The 25,952-nt window shown below is 50.8% G+C and overlaps 1 protein-coding gene across 1 annotated transcript in view; it reads left to right on the top strand.

Annotated features, from left to right (window-relative positions):
• Nucleotides 1-25,473, top strand: part of ST8SIA2 (ST8 alpha-N-acetyl-neuraminide alpha-2,8-sialyltransferase 2) — a 33,307-nt gene extending 7,834 nt beyond the window's left edge. Inside the window, exons 2-6 of the mRNA XM_075504211.1 lie at nt 8,679-8,741; nt 10,724-10,852; nt 11,387-11,644; nt 13,960-14,253; nt 24,752-25,473. Coding sequence (XP_075360326.1) covers nt 8,679-8,741; nt 10,724-10,852; nt 11,387-11,644; nt 13,960-14,253; nt 24,752-25,037 — 1,030 coding nt within the window. The 3' untranslated portion in view covers nt 25,038-25,473. The remainder of the gene's footprint in view (nt 1-8,678; nt 8,742-10,723; nt 10,853-11,386; nt 11,645-13,959; nt 14,254-24,751) is intronic.
• Nucleotides 25,474-25,952: the final 479 nt, after the last annotated feature.

Raw genomic sequence — 25,952 nt, forward strand, 5'->3', positions numbered from 1 at the left:
AGCAGCTGCTCAGTTGGTAATTAAACTTCTCCTTCTTACTGCCGCCTGAATTTCCATGGTGTAGCTTTTTGAGCCAGGGGAGGAGAGACGAGGCCGAGCTCTGAAACCACTATTGGCTTTTCAGTATCTGGCATCTGGACATTGTCATCTGGGGACTAAGTCCCTGCAAACGTCCCGGGACAGCTCCATTGCTGGTGAGTGCCTGTGATGGTGGGCAAATAGCTCAGATGGTTGCTGGTTGCGGGGCGCAGCTCTCATCCAGGAGCTCCCAACCCTCTTCGTGTAGGCACACGATGTTATTTTGAGGATGCTCATACAGAAGAACCACCCCAGGAGGATGTCACTGCCCAGGAGAGGTCCTCAGCATCCACATCAACAGCGGAAGAAGAAACCACATGAGACCTCAAGTATTCCAAGGGGCTGAGCAGAGCAGTGGGAAAAACAGGCAAGAGACGGGTGTGGGAGGATGAGCCCGAGGACCCACAGCCCTTCAGACATGATATCTTTTCATATTGCACCGCTCCCATTTCCCAAGGTACGTGGCATCCCAAATGCTGCAGGAGCCACTGGGATTTCTGCCTTTTGGGACGCGAATGCTGAGGGTGACAGGATCTGCTGCAAGACTGATGCTCTGCTGTTTGCGCTCCCTGATAGCTCTGCTCTGTTGGCTGAAAAAATTAGCTCAGGAAAAATGTATAGTGTAGACATGGTTTTTAAGCAGTGAGGCTTTTGTCTCAGCTCCTTTCTAGGTCTTCGCTGGGCTCTTGGGGTTTTTTCCTTCTCCCTTCCCGAAGGGGAAAGCTAAATACACACACGCACCCCCCCCAATCCCAGGCCCCTCACTGCATCCTTTTTGCCTGCTTCAATGCCTTGTTCTTTGCTGGCTGTTTCATTCACACAGCCAAGAAACTGAACCGATGCCAGGAATAAACTTCTAATGGAAGACCTGAGATGAAGGAAGGAATAAGGTCCTGCCAGTACACAGGATGGGAGAAGTGAAGTGTGTGACATTTGAGCCCTGCAAGCGCGTGAGTATTTTGTCTTTAGAGCAGTGATAAAACAAGGGCATCACGGGGCGATCGAGTCAGGCCACGCTGATGTTATGGTGAATGCGTGCGGATGTAAGACCTGGCACTCTACAGGTGCGAGAGAGACTTTTCTGGCTCAGAGAAAGAGCTTGCTGGCTTGGGGCAGAGCCTGAAAGTCCTGGACTGTGGCTCCCTCAGGGGCAGCAGTAACCATCGGGCTGCTCCAAGCATCCTCCTGCCTCTTACGGGTCTTTCAGAGCAGGTGGCTCAAGGCAGAGACAGGGATTTGGTTGTGGTACCCCCGTTACCCCAGCGCAGAGCGATCCCCAGGGATCGTCCTGGTGGCAGGCTGCCACGGGCATCCCTCCCGTTCCCTCATGTCCTTTAGTCGTCGGAGTTGTGCCATTCCTGCTGATTCTTCACCAGTTTTGTCACATAAGCGTTTCAGCCTAATTGGCTTATTCCCTATTAAGCAATAGGTGTCTCTGTTTTGCAAACTCACGTGTCTCGATTCCTGCATCCTCAGCGTACGCTTGCAATGATTACACACAGTGATTTGCAGCCAGGCAGAAATCTCAGGGCCAAACCCTGCTCTCATTTATGGGGGAGCTGATACGGAGTAACTGCCTGACGGGTAGGGACGCTGAGCGCCTCTGGCCTTCCCATTTTGTTGTGGTCCCAGGAAGGAGCCCGCAGGATGGGCGACGGGATCGTGCCCCTGTCACCCATCACTTTAGGGAAGTGATCGTGCCCCTGTACTCGGCACTGGTGAGGCCGCACCTCGAATCCTGTGTTCAGTTTTGGGCCCCTCACTACAAGAGAGACATGGAGGGGCTGGAGCGTGTCCAGAGAAGGGCAACGAAGCTGGTGAAGGGTCTGGAGCAGAAGGCTGATGGGGAGTGGCTGAGGGACCTGGGGTTGTTTAGCCTGGAGAAAAGGAGGCTGAGGGGAGACCTTATTGCTCTCTACAACTGCCTGAAAGGAGGTTGTAGGGAGGTGGGGTCGGTTTCTTCTCCCGGGTCACAAGTGATAGGAGGAGAGGAAATGGCCTCAAGTTGTGCCAGGGGAGGTTTAGACTGGATATTAGGAAATTTTACTTCCCTGAAAGGGTTGTCAAGCATTGGAACAGGCTGCCCAGGGAAGTGGTTGAGTCGCCATCCCTGGAGGTATTTAAAAGACGTGTGGATGAGGTGCTTAGGGACATGGTGTAGTGGTGGACTTGGTAGTGTTAGGTTTATGGTTGGACTCGATGATTTTAAAGGTCTTTTCCAACCTATATGATTCTGTGATTCTGTGACATGATGGAGGTGGGATTGGGGCATGGGAGGAAGCGACCAAATTAGCAAGGCTGGTTTGCATGAGACTGACAGATCTGTGTTTCCCGTGGTGGGTAATCGCAGGTACCGTGAGCAACAGCAAGGCCATCAGCTGGTGCTTTTACACCGCATCTCCTTGGCTTGCTGGAAGATGCTACGCTGCCAGCCAGGCTGCACAAGCACTGCTCCCGCAACTCGTATACCAGAGCCACAGCGGGACCCCAGCAAGGCAAGGTGATTTTCCTGAAAGCCATGATATGGGCACACTCTCCCAAATGTGGTCATATGACTCGATAGAAAGAATGAAACTTGGAGCAGTAAAAATAGCACCTGATATTTAGGAAGTTTTTGACACTCAGGCTGCCAAGCTGTGACAATATGAACAAGTGAGATTTTAAACACATCGAAGTGCAATTTCAAACATCTCATCAAGACGTATTGCAGGATCTTTCATCCTAGCAGACAAACGCTTTAGAAAAGTCTTCCAAATTAATCCCTACAGAAGGAACCTTGCTCGCCAGGAGAGTGTGGGTACGCAGAGCTACCCAACAGTCACCGCTTCTCTTAATCGCGATCTCCTCCACACGCCGGGATGAAAGCCTCAAAAGTGACTGGTGAAATGTCATGGGGAATGACCTGCAAGTGTCAGATGTCCTGGCCCCTCCTGCTGTGTTATGAAATGTGATGCAGGAAGGCGAGACGAGAAACGAGCCTGCGAGAGCTGCGTTTCTGGATGAGGAAAACCAGCATACAGTGAGGGTGCTCAATGTTGTATTCAAGAACCTGATCTCCAGGGTCAAAAATGCATCTCAGATCCCATCACTTCTCGCCTGGCTTTGGCTTTTTTTTTCTAATTTGCAAGTTGGTTTACGTGTGTGGGTAACCAGCAGTGAAAAGCCTTTCCTCTCCGTATTTTCTCTGTTCTGTGATAGCAGAGCATTTTATGGATAGGGGTGGGCTTTGACCACAGAAACCACTTGAGCATCTAGTGAGAAGCCCACAGGGGGACTTGCTGATGAACGTGACCTTCTCCCATCTTTTCAGCAAGACTCTGATGTACAGATGGAGAGTCAGGCTACGGTCCCTGGGTAATCCCAGTTTCCAGCCTCTGGGCTCGGTTCCTGCTCAGTTTGGGCTCCTGGGACACCTTTGCTTCTCCACCCTGTGGGACAGGCTGGACAGGTTGGCACTTGGAAGCCAATTATTACCCTTTCATAGACAACTTGGAAATGCGGCAATTTTCCCCCAAAGCCCTGGCGTCACGTTCGCTGCTCTGCCGGTCTCGCCACAATCCCTGAATTTCAGGGAAGAGGAGAGAGGGTTGAAACCTGTATCCTGATCCACATTTCACAGCGCTGGCCCCAGCAAATCCTGCCCCTTCCTTGAGGACTCGGGGAGCACATGGCTCAGCTTAATGACTGCACTGCTTTTAGTCAGCAAAATTAATTCACTCACTTAATAGGGCACTCGGTGCATCCAAGCTCATCTCTAAGGAGGGCACGCAGGTGCCAGCTAGTCCCTGACGTTGCAAGGTCTGGCTTATGCCCGTGAAGGCACACGGGATTATAAATCACTGTGAGCGTCAGCAGGAGCAAGTCGAGCACGTCTGGGAGGAGGGGGGGGCGATCTATGTGTTTGTATTTCATTTTCAGTGGCTGGGCAGCGTCTCCCTTTCCCCAAAACTCGTAGTTACGGTGACTGGGTCCATCTGGCCACGAAGCAGCATCCTGCAGAGGGTCTGTGAGCAGCCTGTTCTGTGTCCCCTCCCCACCCAGCTGCCTCCGGGACAGCCCGTGCGTTGGGAAGGTAGGGATTTTGGGAGGGTGGTCCCTGACCGAGCCCGGCATCACACTTGTGTGCTCTTCAGATAGAAAAGCACTGTCCACAAGACCAGCACTTCTGGTCTTGAGGACAACATCAGTGCAACCCTTAAAAAATGAAGTAAATAAAGTTGGCGATTTTTTTTTTTTTTTTTTAAATAGATATGGGCTACCTTATGGGTACAGCCTGCAGCCATTTCAGGAGACCAACGGCTACATGTGCTTTTCAGGCCAGTGAGACCTTTTCAGATCGATTCCCATGGTCCTCTGAGTGATGTGTCCTACCCTCTCGCCCAGCAAGAGCCGTACTCCCTCTCAGCAACTGAAGAGCAGCATTTTCGAGAGGACAGGTCTGCTGAAAGCCCATAATGCCTGCTCCTGGCCTGGCCTGTGGGACTGTCATTTTCGGTGCTGTGGGCCAAGCCACTTCACCCCTACTGTCCCAGCCATAAAACAAGGATCATAAAATGCACCTGACACAAAAGCAGGTTGTGAAAACTTAATTAGTAGGTGTTAATCATTTGAACTCCTCAGCTAAAAATTATGGCACTCCGAACTCTCTTTCTGAGGAATTCAGGTGAATAAATTCTGTTTAACAATCCCCCAAGGCGTTACAGAGATGTTATTATCTCTCTTTTATGTGGAGGAGGGAGAAGGGGAGCACTGGGGTTGCCCAAGGTCAGGAAGAAGCAGAGGTTTTGTTCCACCAGGAATGGGCTCCACAAATGTGGCTAAATGGGTGATTGGGTACGGCTGAGATTTCTGGCTAGCTCATGCTTCTTGTACCTGCTTCCCAAGTGTATTCTCTGCCGCAGAGGCTGGGAGGAAGCAGGAACTGGAGATGGGCATTGTAAAATATCCATGGAAAACACATTTTTGAATTTGTAAGCCTGAGAATATGGATGCGTAAAGCCTGCTCTTAGAGATCCGCTCGCCCAAAGAGGCTGTGTGACCTACTTGTTCAGTCAAAGCAGCTTTGATTTCACATATCAAAATTGCTCGAAGCAAGACCGAGCCGTACCTAGCAACAATTAAGAGAATAATTTCAGAAGTGGGAAACGATGAAAAGGGAAGCAAAAACCCTAAACAGCCCGTTCATAGTAGGTGAATAGAAAAGTCTTCGCATACCTGATTTGTCAGAAATTATTCATCCAAGAAAATTTGGACCTGCACCATAAGACAATTTTTCCTTCTTATCCTCTGATATATGAATCAGTGTCACTTTACATGTGAGCACAGAATGTTTTGACCTATATAATATCTTAGATAGTGGAAATTCAGTTTGAAAATCTCAAAGCAAAAGTGAGAAAGGATGACATAAGCCAGTAATATGGCATTAGCACATATAGATGTGACTTATCACTGGAAAACATCCCAACAGAAGTCAAAAGAAGAGCGTTTTGTAAATAATAGGATTAGGAAGCAGGTCGGTACTTTGTGGAGCTGGCTATACAATCAAACTGATAACAACTAGATTAATAAGGCAATTCCATCTAAACACAGTGTAGCACTAGAAAGCTTTTCAAAATCAATGCCTATCTGTGCAATTTTAATCGAGGTTGGTCTTTGCCTTTTGAAGCTATGAGATTTGAAACTCCAGGTCAGCAAGGTATAATAAAATGGACTGACTTTTTTTCTTTTTTAAACATGTGCCACTTAATTAGTGCCTTCCATTTCTTAATGTGTTCCTCTTCCCAGGTGGGGGAGGTGAAGCAGTACAGTGGTATTGGCTTGCCTGTGTTGGTTATGAAGTATGGCAGACCTTGGAAAATACCACACTTGGCTAAACTACGGGCGTTGTGAGCAGCTGGTTTGCCTGGCTGGTACCCACCGCTGGGCTGAGCTGAGCAGGATGGATGGACAGGGCAATGCACCCCATGGTATCGTATTCTCAGCGTACGTTGTCTTTGACCGCACAAAGGGAGACTGTAGGGAAGGTATCCAGAAGTTGCAATGTGGGACACAAAGGGCCAAAAGGCCAATGGTTTTGAAGCCGCAGGAGCATTTTAGGATTCACTAAACCAGCTGAGACCTTCAGCCAAGCGTCATGTCCTAGCTTCAGGCAATCTCCGTGGCTTGGAGAGAGAAACCAAGCCTGGTACAGGGAGCAGTGCCTCTGCCAGCATCCTAGTTGTCCACCAAGAGCAGCCTGGATGCTGCTGGGCCCGACGCTGCCCTGCAGCGGTGGTTGTGGCCAGCAAAGCCCAGTGCTGCGGAGCAAGTCATGGGAAGATGGCTAGCAGAGCCCTGCACGCTCCTCCACCAGTGAGCCACCCCCTCCATGCTCATATATGACAGCAGAACACTTTGTGCTCTGTTTGCATTACAATATTTTGAAAAGTTTTGCTTTTCACAGTGTGTGCAGGGGAAAGAGTAACCCCTGAAACAACCCTTGAGGGGCTGCTCAGCGGGGGATCCGGGCAGCCGATCTCCTTCCCCACCACCTCTGCACACAGCGAGCTGGGAGATGTGCTCTCAACTTGTCTTCCTCACATCCAGCATCTCCAGCCCCGATGCCTGCCTTAATTTCAGGAGGAGACATGCACAGACCTGTCACTGGGGGCATGTAAAGCTAGATTGGATAAATGCGTTTGAATAATATGTTGTGACGCTTCAGATCAGCCCTGCTGTAGATGCAAAACGTGGATGAGGTGGGAGCTAACAGGTCTTCTTCACTTCCTAATTTCTGGGATTTTTTTTTTTTTCTTTTCTTTTTGCAGAGATTGTGACCCAGCACTTATTCAGGGAGCAGCATTTCTTTTTCTAAGCCCTTAATCCAGTCCCTATCTGTCTCACAGCAAGTGTGAAGGAGTGCGAATCCCATTTGGAAGGCTCCTTCAGAGGAGATGTCTCTGAAAGGATGCATGGTTTGCACGCTAATCCAGTCTGCTCCCACACCCCGCAGTGAACCCCATTAAAGCGAAGGCTTGTTAAATGGCAGTAGGCTCTAGGAATAAACTAGACCTGCTGTTCCCTTGATGCACCAAAAAATGAAACAGCTTGCTGACTCTCAGGTTTGTCAAAGGAAAGAGGAGAGTGTCGGAGCAAGAATCGCGCTGACTTGGCCGTAGATGGTCTCCAGCAGGAGGGAGGAAAGGGACAACCATCACGGCATTTCCAAGGATTTGATGTCACGCGGTGCTGAGGGCTGTGCTCAGCCTAACAAAGGGATTTACATCACATCGTGCAAGTCTGAAAATCTTTCTCGATGACACCAAACGTTCATGCACTCTATTTCTTTTTCATTTATGTCTAATGCATTTGGGATTTTTTCAGGACTGGTAGAAATATGTGCTCCTGAGAGATATTTTCATTAAGGTGTATATTTCCAGGTGACAATATTTCTGCTGGAGGAGAATCTGGTTCTCTTTATGAGCGTGTTCATTTGGATATGTGTGCAATGGAAACAATAAGAGCAATGAGCACATGGCAGCCAGTGTCTGAGTAGGAGCCCAGCTCCCACCGAGCATCACAAAGTGGGCAACTGGTTCTTTGTGAGCCCTTTGAAAATAGCAAGCTGAAGCAAGAAGGGGCTCTACAGCCAACTAGATGCAGACCAATGCTTGTATATATTTATTTTTAACTGAGGATGGACAGGTTGTATGAGTGGCGTTGGTTTCTGAAGGGGCTTGGTCCCACCTATTCTTCATTATAGCATCAGTCTAGCACCTGATGCTAGAAACTTTGGCTCTCCGTTCCCACAGGTCTTGCTCAGGCAGGTCTGGCACCCGTCCTTATGCAGTGGTGTCAGGCCATGGGAGTGACAAGGCTGTCACTGAGGTCTCAGCTCCAGCATACAAGTGACTGTGCTGAATTGGCCTCATAGCTTCAGCCAGGTTACGCCAAAGGTGGGGACAAGGGCTTCAGGGCACTCATGGGATCAGAGGGGGCTGGAACAGGGCCCCAGATCTGGCCTGGATCACTGGGAGCCGGGAGAAGGCACACTGTGAGGATGAGGTCTCCACATGTCACCCAGGAGGCTGGTGGCTCGGTCTGGACAAAATAGAGATGTTGGGTGGTCTCAACTGAAAGCCCAAGATGAAGACAGTGGTGGGAATCCTGTCCAGATCATTCAGCTCAGTCCCCACCTGAGAAGGACAGGGGAAGTCCCTTGGCAACCTGGAGATGGAGGAGACCTCCTCTATGCACTGCTAACACCTGACTCATAAAAAAAAGTAGAGATGTATTTAATGCAACCTGTAGGCTGCATGCTGCTTTGATGACGGAGACCAGATGTCTTTGATGGCTGGTTAGATCATGCAGGTATTATTAATTGGGTTGGTTAGGAGCTTTTCTGGCGGAATGATTTTTCAGTCGCAGTAGGGCAGCAATGAGGATGAATGTGAAAAGCCCTTCACAGGCATCAGGACATCTCCCTTCTGGATGGGGTGGGGTGCGAACGGTGCAGCAGTGCCTCCATTCAGAGCCCTTCCGAGCAGGATCTCTTGACTGTTGAACAATGCTTGGCAAAGAGGAGCTGGGTTTATAAATAATGCATTTCCTTTGTCTTGCAGGAGTTCTGGAGGCAGAGGTACAATCAGATCAGCTGTGAACAGCTTACATAGCAAATCTAATAGGTTTGTAAATTAGATTTTGTGTTCATTTGTTTTTGCTGTAAGGCAGCTATTAATCTGCTTCTCCTCTTTGCTGGATAGTGCTGTTCTTATTTAGCAAATGTATCTGTTTCTTTTCACTTCTGCTTTGCATTTTCTTAATCGTTTCTCCCCCTCCTTCCCCCAGCTCAGTGCAATAATCATTTGCAAATAACCAAGGATCTGCAAGTTGCGGTGATTGAGAGAATGAGAAAGAGAGAGTTACTTATTGTGAAAATAAGTCAGTGATAGAGTTGCCATTTTCGTAGTTTTACTATGTGCTATTAGAAGAGCGATCGCTGTCTTTGACATCAGAACTTCATTTGGTTTTATCCTAATGCACTTCAGTAACATCTCCATTGCAGAGTCATTTCGTGGCATCGCAGCTTCATTCAGCATCTCTCTGTGTTATTTTTACAATAATTTCATGTCAGCCCAGCATTACCAAGTGACACAGTTGCAAAGCTTGGTGACACCACGCGAGAAAGGAAGGGTGATGTCATTCTGTGACGATGTCATCACAAATGATCAAAACGCGGCAAATGGACAAAACCAAAAAAATTGTAGTTACTCCCAAGATTTCTTTACCCTATTCCCTTTATGATTTTTGACACCTTGTAAGTAAGCTTTGCAAGACACGAGGTGATACGGCAAAATGCAAGATGCAAACAAATCCAACAGCCTTGACTGGCAGCCTCTGGAGAGGAACTGTACAAACACACACAAGGACGCTGGCAGCCAGCATTTATAAACACATTTCCTTGCCTTTCTGAAACATTACATAGTGTGAGCCACGGTGTGTCCTCGGGAGCTCCTTCCCTGGGCCGGAGATGTGCTCCTGGGAGCTGGATGTTGTCCATGAGCTTGGGCTGCCAGCTCTGCCCCGTCTCTCACTCTTCTCCCCCCTTGGAGTTTACACGCTTTTTATAAATGTATTTATTTACAAGCCATTTCCCAGCTGGAAAAAGCCCTTTGCACTGGAGAGGGAGATTCCCTTTAGCTGACAGCGAGTGCTTTGGCTTGTGTATTTTTCAGAGCGCTCTGAAGTGTGAAGGTTTTTTTCGGGGCTGCAGACACATGCACAGCTTCTTGATGAGATGCTTGGGTATTCTCTTTGGAGGGCGGCTGGCTGGAATCAAATATTCAGAGGCTCCCTTAATTCATGCCATTTGATGTAAATGGCACTGGAGTGCTGGGGCTGATTTGCTTCTTAGAGCAGGGATTAATAGCTGGGATCTCCCAGTGATCATCTGCAAGCCACAGCATCTGGCTGTTGCCCGTCCCCCTGCTCACTTCTGGATCTGGAGCAGGCGATATGGATGCTGAAATCCTCATGCTCTCTTCTAATAAGGGAAAAAGTTACCAGCGAGCCAGCCTCCCCCTGTTCAGTACGGGATGCTCGTAGCCCGATCTCACAAGCAGCGCCCAGCAGCTCAGCTAAATTAATTTCACCTTTGGGTGAAGTGAAGGTTGCACTTCTCTGACGAGGATTTTAACCCGCTGCAGGAGCTGAGCTGGCTCCGCTTCGGGGTGCTCACGTGCGACCACGAGGCAGCAGGTCGGCAACCTTGGCTGCCCACGTAGGAAATGTCTCGGTGAATTTTGGGGGCTCCCCGGGGCTCTGGGGTGTCTTGTCTGTGAGCGTGCATCTGCCAGCCTGTCTTTGCAGAGCCTGCTTGTGTTTTTGTGCGCATGCATTTCGACAGCTAGATGTGTAAGACTGTGTTTTCTGTAGAGCTGTGCCCGGCCGTAAGTCTGTGTTTGTGTAAGTGAGCAGGTATTTAAGGATTTGTGTCTGTCTGCTTGAGTGTAGCAGGGCTTCAGTTCTTGTTTAGCTAATAACTACAATTTTGCTTTTCTGAGGAAGTTTGAATTCCACAGCCAGAGCCGAAGACAGTGATTAGAAGTGCCATTGGGATGCTAACGGATCCTGTCTCTCTCCCTCTCCCTGTCTTTCTTTTCTCTAGAGCTGAAGTAGTAATAAATGATTCTTCATCTCCAGCTGTTGTTGACAGAAGTAATGAAAGCATTAAGCACAACATTAAACCAGCCTCATCCAAATGGAGACACAACCAGACACTCTCTTTGAAGATCAGGTACTGGTAATTACCTATAGGACAAGAGACAGATTTGGTCCTCTCCAGTGCAAGCTGGCAAATTGCCTCTGTATATCATCTAAAGAAGTCGAGGAAGAAATAAAAGGCTTATCTCCTGCTGAGCTAGGCTTCATATCTGTAAGCGATCGCTTGGAAATGAATTCCCGGCTGAACCAGCTGGCCTTGCAACGACGAAACAAGGAGCACTTGAGCCCCCATTTTCCAGGCCAAGTGAAATTAGTGTGCGCTGGCGGTGGGTCGTGGAGTGGGGAAGGAGACCCTCTCCCAGGGGTAAATGCAGGGACCCCCCACTAACGGTGGGCTGGCCGTGCTAGCCTGCCCCGGGAAGGGATGAGTGGAGAAGGAGCAGGTGTTAAGATGGAGGTACCTGTTTGAAAGCTGTTCCTGGAGAGCATCAGTCGGCTGGGACTGGCCACGGAGCGAGGGCAGGCGGGAGGCGAGAGGTCATCTTATGTAAGACCCAAATTATCTCTGTACCTCACCTGATGGGGCTGGTTTCTTCCCTGTCCTCAGGAAACAGATCCTGAAGTTCCTGGATGCAGAGAAGGACATTTCGGTGCTGAAGGGGACGTTGAAGCCGGGGGACATCATCCACTACGTCTTTGACAGGGACAGCACCATGAACGTCTCGCAGAACCTGTACGAGCTGCTGCCCCGCACCTCGCCCCTCAAGGGCAAGCAGTTCCCCACCTGCGCCATCGTGGGCAACTCGGGGGTCCTGCTCAGCAGCGGCTGCGGCCCCGAGATCGATGCGCACAGCTTTGTGATAAGGTAGGGGCCCACGTCCTGCCGCACGATGGGGCTGGGGGGCGTTGGGGAGGGTTTGGAGGAGTGGAAAGGGGCTGGAGTCCCAATCCATGTGGCGCAGCGCAGCCTTGCGGCCCCGTGCGCACGCGTGGAGTTCACCGATGCGAACGTCCTGCTGCGAACTCTTCTACCAACCATCAAGTGCTCCCCCGGCGTCCTTGCAAATGCACCCCATGCGTTCTCATGGTGCACCGTTAACCCCCCGGGGCACCGTTAACCCCCAGACCCAAGCACTCACTACTCTTTTCCCACATACTTGCCCTCTTGCAAATAAACCCTGTCCTGGACTGTCCCACGGACACAAGCTTGATCCTTCCCCAAGTCACTTCTGCCCTCAAGCACCGGGTGCACCGCGCGGTGCCCTGGCACCACACTTGTGCACGCCCGGGTCTGACGCTCCCCTGTGACCACTCCGTCCCCAGCACCGATGTCCCCGCAGATGCACTGCCCCGTGGACCTGCAGAGCAGATCCTGACCCCCACTGGGGCACGCACCGATTTCACTACAGAAGATGCCTGAAGTGGAGAGGAGGAGCATGACTGCCCTGCTATCCCCAACACCCGTGTACATCTGTCAGCTGAGGGGCTGTAGGAGTCCGCTGATGATTTATGTATGTGCAGACGTATGCTTTCTGGCGAGTCTATTATGAAGACAGCCCAATCCATCAGCGGCTCACAGAGGCTGTCCCCAGCCTCATGTGGGAGCAAGGAAAATGTCACCTCTGTCCCCCGCTCAAGCCCAGCTGCTCCAGCCCGCCCGGCTGCTCGCAGCCCTGTCCTGTCCGCAGGGGACAGGGCGTTAGCATTTGCATCCTTAAGTGTAACCGGAGCGAGCAAAGGGAAAAATTGCTTATTGCAGTTCTGGCAGACTTTAGGGAGGGGCTTTCATGTCAGGCAGCAAAGTTGCAGGAGAGAAGCTTTTCTGGGTGTAAGGATTGGGATTTTGAGCAACTTGTCCCCTGCCACGTATGCTGGTGCAGGTCTGGCACGGACGTGCTCTTCCCACCGTAGGTTATCTGAGCCACCACTTGAACCCGCGTCTTCCTGAGGTTGCTCCATCCAGGCAGCCTTTTCAGCGGGGTTGGCAGTGACCAGTGATGGGCTCTGTGTCCAGGATACAGGTTCGCTCTTCAGATCCAATGTTTATTTTCAGCGTTTTTACTCCTGCAATGAGTGGATCAGAAGGGCCCCGTGTGCCAGTAGCTGGATTTTCTTTACACCATTCCCTTAGTTTCCCCATCTGTAAAGTAGCAAAAAAAGTAGTAATGGCTGATTATCAAGGCAGATGGTTAGGAGGCAATTCCTGCTCGTTAAATACTGTAACTTCACTGTAAAACGCCGCAGGAGAGCACGCAGTGTGTGAACACACGGGTACCCCCTGGTTTTCACCATGCTGGGGGAGCTTCTCTCTGCATCCCCCCATCAGCTGGTCCCCGGTGCCATTTCCCCAGCGCCACACGCGTGGCACGGCCACGGCTTAATGGCCGCGGATCCCCCCTCGAGCAGCTGTAGGAAAACTCCACATAACGAGGGTGATTTGTTGGCAGTTTGTCCCACAGCCCCTCAGCCCTGGCGTGACACAGGAGCTCGTGGCACGGGAGCTCCCGGGGGAGCGTGTGTGCCCGTATCCCCGTGCGCAGCCGGAGAGGAGGCACCAATTAATAGTACAGAAAGAGATGGGTTTTGAAGGTCACAGCCTCCAGACGGCCAAACCCTGTGGAGACCATGTCCTGGCATCCACCTCCCGCTGGTGTCATCATCACTGCCGGTGCCACCGGGTCTGCTGTTAGCAGAGACTCACCAGGAGGAGAAAAGGGACTTGGGATAATATTAACCCAGCAGAACTGGAATTAAGAGGCGAGCGTTTTCCTTGCGTGGGAAAGGCCGTTTCATTTCAAATCTGTCGTGGCAGCGAAGACGGGAGGTTTGTCGCTACGTGTTATTTTTGAACCGCACCAGAAGAGATACCGATCTGTACAAACCCACCCACCAGACACCAAAGTTATGTCTGTTATTAGCATTGCCCTAGAGGAACATGTGCATCCGTGCCAGCATGTTGAGGAATGATGACCTGATATTAAGATGGCTCATCATTACCAGGTCAGAGCCTCTCTAATTTATTGCAGAGACTCATTCTCCCTCCTCCTCCTCCTCCTAAAAGCAAGGGCGAATGGGCATACCTGTCACTGGCCCCAGCTTTTGGCATCAAACACCCCTCATGTTTGTCACTGCCCTCTCTCACGTCCATTGTAAAGGGCTGTTCAGTGTTTCCCCTCGCAGGTGCAATCTGGCCCCTGTCCAAGAGTACTCACAGGACGTGGGCATGAAGACAGACCTGGTGACTATGAACCCCTCGGTCATCCAACGGGCCTTCGAGGACCTGGTGAACGAGACTTGGAGGGAGAAGCTGCTGCAACGCCTCCACAGCCTCAATGGCAGCATCCTCTGGATCCCGGCGTTCATGGCCAAGGGAGGCAAGGAGCGAGTGGAGTGGGTGAACGAGCTTATCCTGAAGCATCACATCAACGTCAGGACTGCCTACCCCTCGCTGCGCCTGCTGCACGCTGTTCGAGGGTGAGAGAATTTCTGGCGTGCTCGGAGCCAGGATTTCATCAGCTTCCCGAGCTGGAAGGGCGATTGATGGGTTTGTGCTGGAGGCAAACGGTGCGAGCTGTTTCTTTCTGCAGACTGTGAGGAGGACTCCACGGGCGGTGGCTGGTCCCTAGATGAGAACTGGAGTCCACCTCGCGAGCAGGGTCTCCCTGCTCTGCTCTTTGAGTGTGAGGTCTTTTAGCCGTGCAGTATGGTGAGCCAAAGTCTTGCAGAACTTTGCTGGCTGTAAGCCTGGGTGTCACCATGATAACTCCCCAGCCTACAGTTAGGGCTCTCCTTGGAGAAATGTGTGTGTGTTGTGGTTTGCTGAGCTAGTGACAAGGTTTGTCACCTTGTGCTTGAGTGACACATGCAAATCTCGCACAGCTCCTCAGGTCAGGGAGCTCGTGGCAGCCTGGACGGGCTCGGTGGTGACAGAGGACCAAGGCTGTTCATGAATAGCTTGGATGCTCTTGTAATGGTACTAACTGCACTGCTCATCTTAAATAACCAGCCCAGGGAAGGGACTGACATGGTCTGGTTCTGCTGGTCAGATAAATAGGGCAGGGGGGTGGTGAATGGATTTATTGGGAGGGAAGGAAGGGGTCTTTTTGCTCCCTTATTGCAATTTCAGGCATGTGGGAGACACAGGTGTGGTGGGGATGGGAAGGTTATAAAAGAAAAAGAGCTCCAGGGGTGAGACTTCCATGTAAATAGGTTGGGGACAGGGTAGGCTCTTGCTTTCTTGCTTTATTTCTCTGGGGAGAGTCATGATTCATTAGGCATTTAGGGAGTCTAGCCAGGCGGTGGCTCGTGCTGGAGATGGCTTAGTGGCAGTAGTTGTCCTCTCCGATCCTGACTAGCCTCTGTTGATCTCCGGGGATGGGAATTCACTCATGTAGCTGGTGCTCCCACCTCTAAGCCTCAGCAGTAATGTTTCTTGATCACTTCAAGCACTTCTTCCCCGACACAACTGTGAGCCTGAGCTTTTCTGGTCAGTTGGTCCATGCTGGGTGTTGCTCTGTCCCAGGTTGCGTGTCAGTGCAGGGGGTGGGCACGGGACAGATTTTGGGGTCATTTCGCACAGGAGCAAGCCTAAGGGGGTGCTCCGGGGAGAGGGGTGTGAAGGGTGGCTCTGCAGGCAAGCTGGGAGGAGTGGAGGCTCTGGTGTCATGGTGCATTGCAGGCAGCAATCATGGGCAAGAAGAACCATGTCTGCCCCAAATGCCTGTGTTTGAGGCTTCCCTGGGCCGGAGAGACATTTTACAGAAAAGCTGGCTTCGAGGTAAAGAAAGGGAAGTAAATGATACCACAACTCACAGACAGGGAGGGGGAGAAGGAAAAAAAAACTCACAACCCAAATTCTGACCTATTTCTGGCTGTAATTGACTTACTTTCATCTGTCAAAATAGAATTAAGCTCCTGTAATAAGCCCTTTAAATCAACAGGCTGCTAATCCTGTGCTGGCAACCATTCCCAGCGCCAGAAACTTCCCGTAGGAAGCTTTGCGGAGGGATTGGCACGGGCTGGGCATCGCTTTCCTGCGGGAGAAGAGGAGGATGCCTTGTTAAGCTCTGCTGCTGAGATTATCTTCCAGCTCACGGCACCTTCCTGGCCCTCCTGTGCTGCAGCCCCGCGGTCCAGCTGGGCTGGCTGGCACTCCGATTGTCCCTGTGCATCTTCCACAGAGCACTGTTGGAGCCACCACCGGTGGCTGGCAGGTTGTGCCTGGCTGGAGGGGACGCAGGGATTTGGAGGCAAGCCCAAGGGTTCAGCACTGTCTCTCGGTGCATGGAGTCATGCACCGTGGCTTGGAGTAGTGTCTTCCTTTTGCCTGTGATAGTGTCCCCATGGGTTTTAATGGGGTCCCGTGCAAGGAACATGGGTTTGGGCTTCTGAAAACGTACTGAGGCTCAGAGGGATGCGACCAGTCAGACCAGCAAGCGAGTGAAGTAGCCAGTGTTGGTGAGTGTCTGGGATGGATGTGGTACTAGCACGTGGTCGGACACTGGCTGATGCTGATGAGAGGCTCTAAGTACCCAGTCTGAGCTACAGCCAAGACCTCGATCCTGTCCTTTGGGCTGGTCACCGTGCTGTGGGGCAATAGGGAAAGGTGGGTCATGGCTGCACTGAGGCAGCACTAATTCAATTACAACCGCAGAAGACAGAGCTAATCCTCGTCAGGGGTTGTCCTCTAAGCCAAGGGAGCTGCTGCCTGACCTGCCCTCCTGCTCTCACACTTAGCAGGAAAACAAGGATGCCTACTAATTAACGATTAATATAATTAAAACTGCAGCCCCCTCAGAAAGCCAGAATTGATGGGAGCACTTCGACGCCTACCCAGTGTGTTGTGGCCTGGCCCAGGAGCCATGCAGAGGGACCACCCAGGGCTGGGGAGCAAAGGGCTGTGCTGTTCTGGGGGAAGTCAATGTTAACCCTTTCCTCGGTGCAGCCTTCTCAGGTTTGGACTTGGATGGATTTAAGAGTGATTCAGGCAGTATTGAATGAACTGGCCACAGCCCGGGGGGTATGCTGGTGCTCTTGGTGCTTTATAGGGAGTCTCTCAGGTACCTGTAGGGTTGTCTTGTCCCTCAGGGTAATTGATATGATGTAGTTTGGGATGAAGAAGGAGTCTTTCCTCAGGTCAAACTGACCAGAATCACTAGGAGTTTACTTATTCATGGTCTGTGGCACTGTCTAATTCCTACAATGATCCTGTATTTGTGCTTATGAGCTCCTTGCTGTTACAGGGATATGGTCTCCAACAGCTTCCTCTGTCTCTCCAGCTCTCTCTGCGGAACATGCTGGTTTGTAGCGTTACACTTTTCTTTGACAGATCTGAGATCTGTGAAACGAATACATTTTGTGGCGTGTAGCAAGCAGCAGAGACTCAATAATCCACAAAGCCCCACAGCACATCCCTCTGTGCTGCAGTGGGCTGCAGTTGCAGAGATGTCCCATCTTCTTCTTTGCTGGATAAAGCTACTCTTTATAATCTATCCTAAGTTGATTTGGAAATCACAAAGAAATAGCCAAGACAGTCTTTTATATATTTTATTTTTTTCAAGGAATAGCACTTTCTACAAAGGCTAGCATCTCAGCCAACTTCAATTTGGCTACAAAAGCTTTGCCTTTTCTTCCTTCACTACCAGTGAAATACATTTGTGAGTTCTTGACTCCTCCTTGAACCACAGTATTTATTGTCCTGCTCTGCTTTCCCCCAGACCAGAATGCATTTCAGTGGCAATTGAGCATTTTTTCCTGTAATTTTCAGTGCATTTGGGGCATTTGTAGAGTGTGCATTGCTGAGATAAGTAAAAAGCATTTGGTTTTGTTGTCCTTAACAGCATCATTCGAGACGTCACCTTCCTAGCTGTGAGGGTGCCTTAAATGTTTGCTGATAGCTTTTTGTGTTGATGATTCTGGATAATCTGTGCAATAGGACAGAGGCTCTTCTTACACGGTTAAACTCACCGTCTTCGTGCCAGGAGGGGAGAGAGCCATCAGCATTTCGATGGAGGAGCTCAGAAGGAAGCCGTGTCACTACCGAAGGCTGAGGAGGAAAGCTGTGCCGTGGCAGGGAGCCAGCTCGCGGGGACGGGGACGGTGCCATACATTTCGGGGGTGCCTGACTCACTTTGGAGCGATACTATAAAATGTCTCCTGAGCAATTCATCCGGCAAGTGCAGTGCTCATCTCCTGGCTGCGAAGCAAGCGAGCCCCTTATAAGTCATCTGTTAGTGTCTCCAAAAAGCCTTGTAATCCCTATTGCCAAGCAGCTTTTGTCAGAGAAATAACATGAAATGCAGGAAGCAAGGGAAAATAATTGTGTCTGGAGGTTTGACTATCGCTCTTTGCGGAGAATTCATGGACACGTTTCAGTTTGCCTTGTATAATCTAGTCTAGCATTTCTCACTGTGTCCATCACAAGGGTCTCTTGGCAGTAACCAATTCTAATCCCATAAGATTTTGTTAAGAGCTTCTAGAAAGAAAAAAAACAACAAAAAAAATCAATAAATCTTCCAGCTCCTTGGCTAGGTCTCCCGTTAGGTTTAACATCCAAATAGCCATGACAGTTCGCGTGTGCTCTTCACGACAGCGATCGCCTCGCTCAGGGTCCGTAGCTTGCATAGTGCAGCTCTGCCACGTATCCTCAGACGTGCAGCCTGGTGGGGCATAAGGTGGATTCATCTTTGCCTCAGATGTCTCTCTGGGTCCTCACACCCAAACAACATCTAAGCCTTTGCTGATTTGTCAGGGCAATGCTGCTCAGACGCTGTCTTTCCCATCTGTGAGCCATGGTGGAAACCCTCCCCGGTCCCTCTTTGCCCGGCATCCTGATTATGCCGCATCCTTTCCAACAGCCTTGCCTTGCTCGTAGCCATGCAGGACACACGTGTGCAGGTTATTCTCTTAACTTGTTGCTTTGATCACATCACCCTGCTCTTTTGCATCCCTCCACGGGCTCCTCTTTTCTCTAACACATCAAACCTAAGCTGCCTCTTTTACCTTTTCACAGCTCTGCCAGCTCGATCTTTTCTCACTGTCTGTCTCGAGATCGGTTCTGCTGTTGATTAGCCAGCGTCACCCAGTTGTGGGGTTTCTAAACCAGCTGCTTCGTGATTCCCCCCTTATGGTCCCTCTACACTTACAGGGGCTCCTCTGAAATATCTGCCCCCAGGGACTCGTGCCTTAAAGCCCTTCCTCTGGTCCCACAGAAGATTTAAGGACAGTGGTCCTGTGCTCAGGTGAAGGATGAGGAGCGCGAGCGACCAGGGAGCGTGAGCTCCCTGACCAGCAGGACCAGGGCAGTGATCGTGCCCCTGTACTCGGCACTGGTGAGGCCGCACCTCGAATCCTGTGTTCAGTTTTGGGCCCCTCACTACAAGAGAGACATTGAGGGGCTGGAGCATGTCCAGAGAAGGGCAACGAAGCTGGGGAAGGGTCCGGAGCACAAGGCTGATGGGGAGCGGCTGAGGGACCTGGGGTTGTTTAGCCTGGAGAAAAGGAGGCTGAGGGGAGACCTTATGGCTCTCTACAGCTACCTGAAAGGAGGTTGTAGAGAGGTGGGGGTCGGTCTCTTCTCCCAGGTAACAAGTGATAGGACGAGAGGAAATGGCCTCAAGTTGCGCCAGGGGAGGTTTAGACTGGATATTAGGAAATTTTACTTCACCGAGAGGGTTATCAAGCATTGGAACAGGCTGCCCAGGGAAGTGGTTGAGTCGCCACCCCTGGAGGTATTTAAAGGACGTTTGGATGAGGTGCTTAGGGACATGGTGTAGTGGTGGTCTTGGCAGTGTTAGGTTTATGGTTGGACTCGATGATCTTAAAGGTCTTTTCCAACCTATACGATTCTGTGATTCTGTGATTCTGTGATGAAGATGACCGAAGGGTGTAGGGGGTGGAAATAACCATTCACAAGTGCGTGACTGGGGTAGGATGTGGGGGACTGCGAACGCCCCATAAAGCCATGTGTGGGTTAGGTCCGTGGGTATCCCACAAATACATCCTTGTGTGAGCAATTATTCTCACCCCTTCTGCACTTGAGGCACATTGTACCCGAGCTGTGGTGTGTCTGCACTGGGACCCCAAGACAGTTAATTTATTCCGGTTAATCGGGAAGAAGATTTAGTTTTTTCTTGGTCAGAAGAAGGGGAGGGGCATAGGAAGGAAAGGGGAAAGAAATAGGGTAATCCTCTTCCCAGTTACTTTCCTCTTCTTCTCTCTGTTTGGAAATGCTTTAACTTGTGAGTGTTGAGTACCATGTGTGTTTGAAAGGGCATCGCAGAGCTCAAGACCTGGAGGAAAAAAGAGTTATTTAGCCGTGACTCAGCATTGATTTGCTTGCGCCAAGTCACCAAAACCAGACCCAAGCCACACGGTACAGATCCAGTCTGGATGTAGAGGCTTGATTTGGTGTTTGAGCTGTGCCCAGCCTGGGGATAAAGCCCAACTCTGACTCCAGATCTAGCTTTTGGAGTCAGCGTTAGCATTAATCTGGATGGGGACCTGCCCGCTCCTACCCGTCCTGAGAGATCTCATCACAGTACATGGCTCTCAGCTATTTTGGTGGAGGTGACAGAGGGGACTGGATAGTCGGACAGAAAAGGGCTGGGAGAAGCTGGATGCGGGATAGCGGTTGCTCCCTGGGCTCCAGCACTTCACCTCCGTGCACCCAGCAGCCGGGAGACGTGCTGTGCCCTGCCCGCACCGCGGGTCCTGTCCCCGCCCGCACCAGCGTGAGTGCAGGGCACTGTCGGGGCACTCGCTCTGATTATCTGTAGCTGGGTTTTCGTGAGTATTAATGGGAGCAGGATGCGTGTGGCAGACTGATAATATGCTTCTGACAGTCAAGGACTAGCACCTCCACAACAGCTTGTGTTTGTATCACACTGTCATGAATAAGCTGCTTTAAAAGGGTCTGAAATTGCATTATTTCAGCTATTCTGATTTGTATCGCTAAATAATGCAGCTGATACTGCTGAAACTTGATTTCTTCATTGACCTCAGGTTTTTATTCATTTCGTCAGGGCGATGGATTTTGTGTTCATTTTACCCTGCACGTTAACCCTTACCTGGAGGGTACAAGTTACTTTAGTGTTTTCTCAGACACGTCGGGAGGTGATGGGTAAGCACAGAGCAGGACCCTGCCCTCGCTAGCGGTCCTCAAACACTGCCTGCAGGGGGGAGATCTGCACCCAGCCTTTCAGCCCAAATCAAGGCCGGGCTCTGCTCCCTGCATTCGGTGATGCCGGGGGAGGATGAGCGCTGTCAGCGCGGTGGGGTGCGTGCTCCAGATGTGCGACGTGGAGGCTGCCACCTTCCCTGGCTCGGCTGGGAACTGCGAGTGGGAGCTGCGGCTTCCTAGGGGCAGTTTCAGAGAGTTTTGTCTCCTGAAGGATTCCCACTGGGCTTTAAGGTCCAAATACAGCAGTCGCTTCCCCTGTGGCTGCAGTGCAGCCCCCTCGCAGGAGGCACACACCGATGGTCAGGCAGCCGGCAGCAGTGCTATGCGGTTCTGCTTAGGAGACTTCTTAAGTTTCTTGGAAACCTTTTGGAAAATCTACGTTGCTGAGGAGCAACCAGAACCACCTACCAGCTAGGACAAGACTCTCTGAGCTGCTCTTCTGGAAGCCTCTCTCCTTGGCTGCCATCAAGTATTAGTTCAAATAGGTGCTAGGGCTTGTGTCTAGGCTGCCTCCTTACAAAAGATGGCCTTGAAGATCTGATGGCATTTTCCATCTGTGACTATCATGATCTGAAACAAGAGCTGTCTTGGACAATTTTTGCCTGACAGCACCACGGTTCCTGTTCATAGCTGCATCCTGCTCAGGCACCAGCCTGTCTCTGTAGCCGCTTCCACCCCTGAGGATTTATTTCCAGAAATGACACAGCATTGGCTTTTGAAGGAGGTCCACACTGTGAGAGCAGCTCTGAGAAAGGAGGTATTGGGTTTCAGGACTGCTCTTTGCTCTTCTCTTTTAATTGCTATCTCTTTCCATAGAATGTTGCAGTTAATAGTTATGGTGATTGGTGTAGCCAATTTGAAAAATAATTACTGCCCGCTTCAAGATTATCTTTCCTCCTAATTAAAATCCCAGACCTCACATATTAAAGGTGCGCTGTTGACAGAGCATCCCATGTGCGCCCGGACAACCTCATTTGGATTTGCAGAATTAATTAGGTTTTATTTCCATCCCCAGCTGTTCTCTCCTACACCAGGAATGTGGCCGCTGTCTCAGTTGGCCAGTGGCGGGAGAGATAAGAGGGAGATCTTCCTGCACAGCTCCCACGCTCCCATCACAAACCAGTCATTAAAAAGTATTCCCCAGACCTCACTGGAGGATTTCCCACCTTCACTGTCCAGAAAACAAATTGCAAGTGCTGTGGCATGGCCTATGTTATGGTTTGGGCATTATATATAATGTATGTCATCTGTGTGGGTGGGCTGGGAGAGCCCGGAGTCCATCACCCCCTCCCAAAGCTGCAGCCAGCAGCGAGAATTTATGATGCTGTAGGAGCGAGGTTTGTTATCCTTCTCGTTTTTGCAATGCCATGCCTGCAATAGAGGGAAATACAGATAAAAGAGCCAGGTTTTTAATTTTTATTGTAAGAAACTGAAACTGTCATTGTTCCCTACCCCAATATTATTGAGTGAGTGCTCACTAGCTGCGTGTGCTGAGGTGGATACGCCAGGTTGGTTTTAGTAGGGCTGCTTTTGGGTACTGGGTGTGCATGCTTGTTGGTCTTGGTAAGGCTCTTTGCGCGTGCTGGGTTGCAGAGGACGGCGTGCTTCTGTAGGGCGCTTCTGTGTTTGACCCAGCTCGTTTTTGTCGTCGTTAATATACTTGAAACGTTGGTGGTCACATGAATGTCCTGTACCCGTGTGCAAGGGTCACTTCGTCATGCCGTCAAGGTCGTTGTACGTTCGTAGGGTTTTTACAGCCTCTCAACAAAACCAAAAAGTTCGTGTTTTGGGCAGGCGTAAGGTCACCAGTATCTTTCTGTGCTCCAGCTGGTAAATTGATAAAAGGAGAGTCTTAAGGCTAAAGGACAAACCCAGACAGCTCTCTTCCCCCAAAGCCAGCTGGTTAATGTGGCTTGACAGTTCTTCCCAGGTAGTTTCCCTGCTGCATGAGGATACCCTAATTCACAGTGTTAAATGGTTGTGATAATCTCTCATTTCTCTCTGCACGCCAGGGGTGTAATGTGCTCACCCGTAAACTCATCAAGGAGGCTGTTTTATGGCTACCTGTGGGAGAAGATTGCCTTGGCACCGCAGCGAGTTTTGCTGTGTCCCCATAGCCCAACCCATAGGGCTGGGCAAGCCCAGAAAATGCTGATGCCATGCCTCTGAGATCCTGGTTCTCACCAGTTTTCCCCCTGTTTCTTGTTTTCCTTTTTCATGCTGGATGCCGAGGAGATAAGTCAGGCAAGGAGAACCTCCCCGATACATCGTACTTGTCTTTTGCTAAAGCTACAGGTGCTTGGACACCCCTGGGATGTGGGTCCCCGGCAAACCCTGCTATGCCCTTCCTGCACACGCCAAGGTGGTCACTCTGCTTTCAGAATTTGATTCACCAGAAAAGTCAATTTTTCTCTTATCTGGCTGAGAACAAGCAAGTACATCTTGTGCCTTGGTTGCTAAATTTTAATGGCTTTTGTGAAAAGCCAATTTGCAGCATTAAGACTCAGCTCTCCCAAGGGTTCCCACTGTCGGAGTGCCAGACCCTCAGGAGCCCAGCAGAAAATGCGAATGAGCAAGACACTGCCCGTGGCTCCACGTGCGACAGCGGGACCCAGCTTAGGATCCCAAACCTCTGGGTGAGAGCACAGAAATGCCACGTGCTTTGCTCCGCTTCCTCATGCTTTTTATCCAAAGCGCTGCCAGTCACTCACCTGAACTCAGGCCCTTTGAAATATCTATTAAAAATAATCCGAGGGCTTGAACGGGCTGCGACACGGTGGCCCGCACCATCCCTGCCTGCTGCGGGGCAGCGCCAGCATCAGACGTGCTGGGGGAGAAGGGAGTGCACCCGGGGGGGACATCTTCTACCTCCCCCGGACCTTCTTCTTTCTGATTTTGCTCCTCTGACAGTGTCTTTCTGCTGAGCAAACCAGATAAATTGCCTGTGCAATAAATACTGGAAACATCTTCTTACAGGATGTTGATGCTGCAATAACTTTTATCGGCAGCCCAAAATACAACTGCTGATACCGTTCCAGCTCGTGCATCGCTACAGGGTGCCTCCTTCCCCTGGTTTTTTTTTTGCCATCTCTCATAAAAACTAACGCACTTTTCAGCAGTGAGCACAGCTGACCTCCGTATCGGATATTATATATTGCAGTATGCCGTACTGTGTATCTCATGGACTGATGTTGCAGAGCACGGTGGTGTATTTTGGTCCAGGATCACAGCAGCAATCGCTGGGTGTGACGGGAACACAGCAGTGTGTTTTAGCTCTTTCAGCCTGGTGACCCTTTATTCCAAGGCAAACGTTTTTACAGCCCTGTTGTGTTTACTGTCAGAGTAAAAATCTTCATTCATCAATGAAAATCATCAGCGTATGTGTGTGAGAGCATGTCTGCTTCGAGGGGCTGCTGGAGTCTACTTGACATGTGGATGTTTGGTCCGTGGTATTGATCTCCTAGGTTGATTGGAAGATAATTGTAGGCTGAAGTACTGAAGGCCACCGTTGCAAGCAATTTGTTTTTCATAAAGGATTGCCGAGGCATGAGATGCTTCAATGCCATAGCAACAAGTGTGATGTAACCGCCAGACAGAGAGCAGGAGGATGCTTATTCATGAAGCAATCCCTAGAGAGGCTTTTTCTTGGCATGGAGAACTCTTCTGCTAGTCAGAAACCTCTCATTTTGAATCACCAATGTATCTCAGTCAGAGGCTGGAGAAGGAAAATGTGCAAGACACAAGCTTCATTGGGAGGGGAATAACACGCTTTCTTCTACTCTCCCTTTGCAGGTACTGGCTAACGAACAAGGTGCACATCAAGCGACCCACCACCGGCCTCCTCATGTACACCTTGGCCACTCGATTCTGCAACCAGATCTATCTCTACGGCTTCTGGCCCTTTCCCCTGGACCAGAACCAGAACCCGGTCAAGTACCACTACTACGACAGCCTGAAGTACGGCTACACCTCGCAGGCCAGCCCGCACACCATGCCCTTGGAGTTCAAAGCCTTAAAGACGCTGCACCAGCAGGGAGCCTTGAAGCTGACTGTGGGGGAGTGCGATGGGGCCACGTAGGGTGGTCCCCGGCCGCGTTCCTGCACAGCCACGGGAGGAAGGGGAGGGGGCGGAAAGGACGAGTGGTGCCTGGTGGGGTTGGTTGTCTTTGTTAATGCGCAGAACAGTGACACAAATATATATACGTGGTACCTATATATATTGACCTGAGTATTATAACTGTTTGGTGTTCACCAAGGAAGGGGCAGGAGAGATGCGGGAGCATCTGGCGTGACTGGCCTGGGCAAGACCCCTTGCCGTGGGCTTGCTGGGCTCGGAAGGGTGTTCTACCTACGTCCAAAAGGTGTGAAGATGGCCTTGGTTTTTGAGGGTATGTTAGGTGATGGGTAAACGTTAAGCCATTTGTCGTGACTGGTCCGAGGTTGGTAGTTAGTTTGTTTGGCCAAGGACGCCGGCGCTGGCGCTCTGCAGCGAGGCACGTTCTTGGCCCCGTGCTCGTGGCGGGGAGGGGAAGGGGCAGGGAGCGGGGTGGGCAGGGAAGGTTTGTTGGCGGCTCTCACAGCTGAGGGACTGCCCGTGGCACCGGGCAGGACCCGTCTCCTGCCCAGCAGGGACCGGTGCCCGGCAGAGTCGCACACAGATCCATCCGAAACATGGACCGCCGGGCTGAGCGCAGCCTTCGGAGAGGCAAGAGAGAAGCCTCCTGGGCTGCAGCTTGATCTCCAGGAGGAGGTGGGGATCTGCGCTAAGCTGATCCCGGTGACATTTGCTCAGAGAGGAGATGTGAGGGCCTCCAGAGAACGGGCGCATCGGCGTTGAGCCGGGCGGACGGTGAGGGGGATGCTGAGCATGTATTTTCTCTTCCTTTCCTAAGGAGCAATTTAGAAAGGAGCAAAGACGCTGGAACGTGGCAGGAAGGAGGTTGCTGCCGCAAACCGGCACCATTAGTATTAAGTGTCTTACTGAGCCACCGTC

This window comes from Mycteria americana, chromosome 6, assembly GCF_035582795.1.
Source record: "Mycteria americana isolate JAX WOST 10 ecotype Jacksonville Zoo and Gardens chromosome 6, USCA_MyAme_1.0, whole genome shotgun sequence".
Taxonomy (NCBI): domain Eukaryota; kingdom Metazoa; phylum Chordata; class Aves; order Ciconiiformes; family Ciconiidae; genus Mycteria; species Mycteria americana.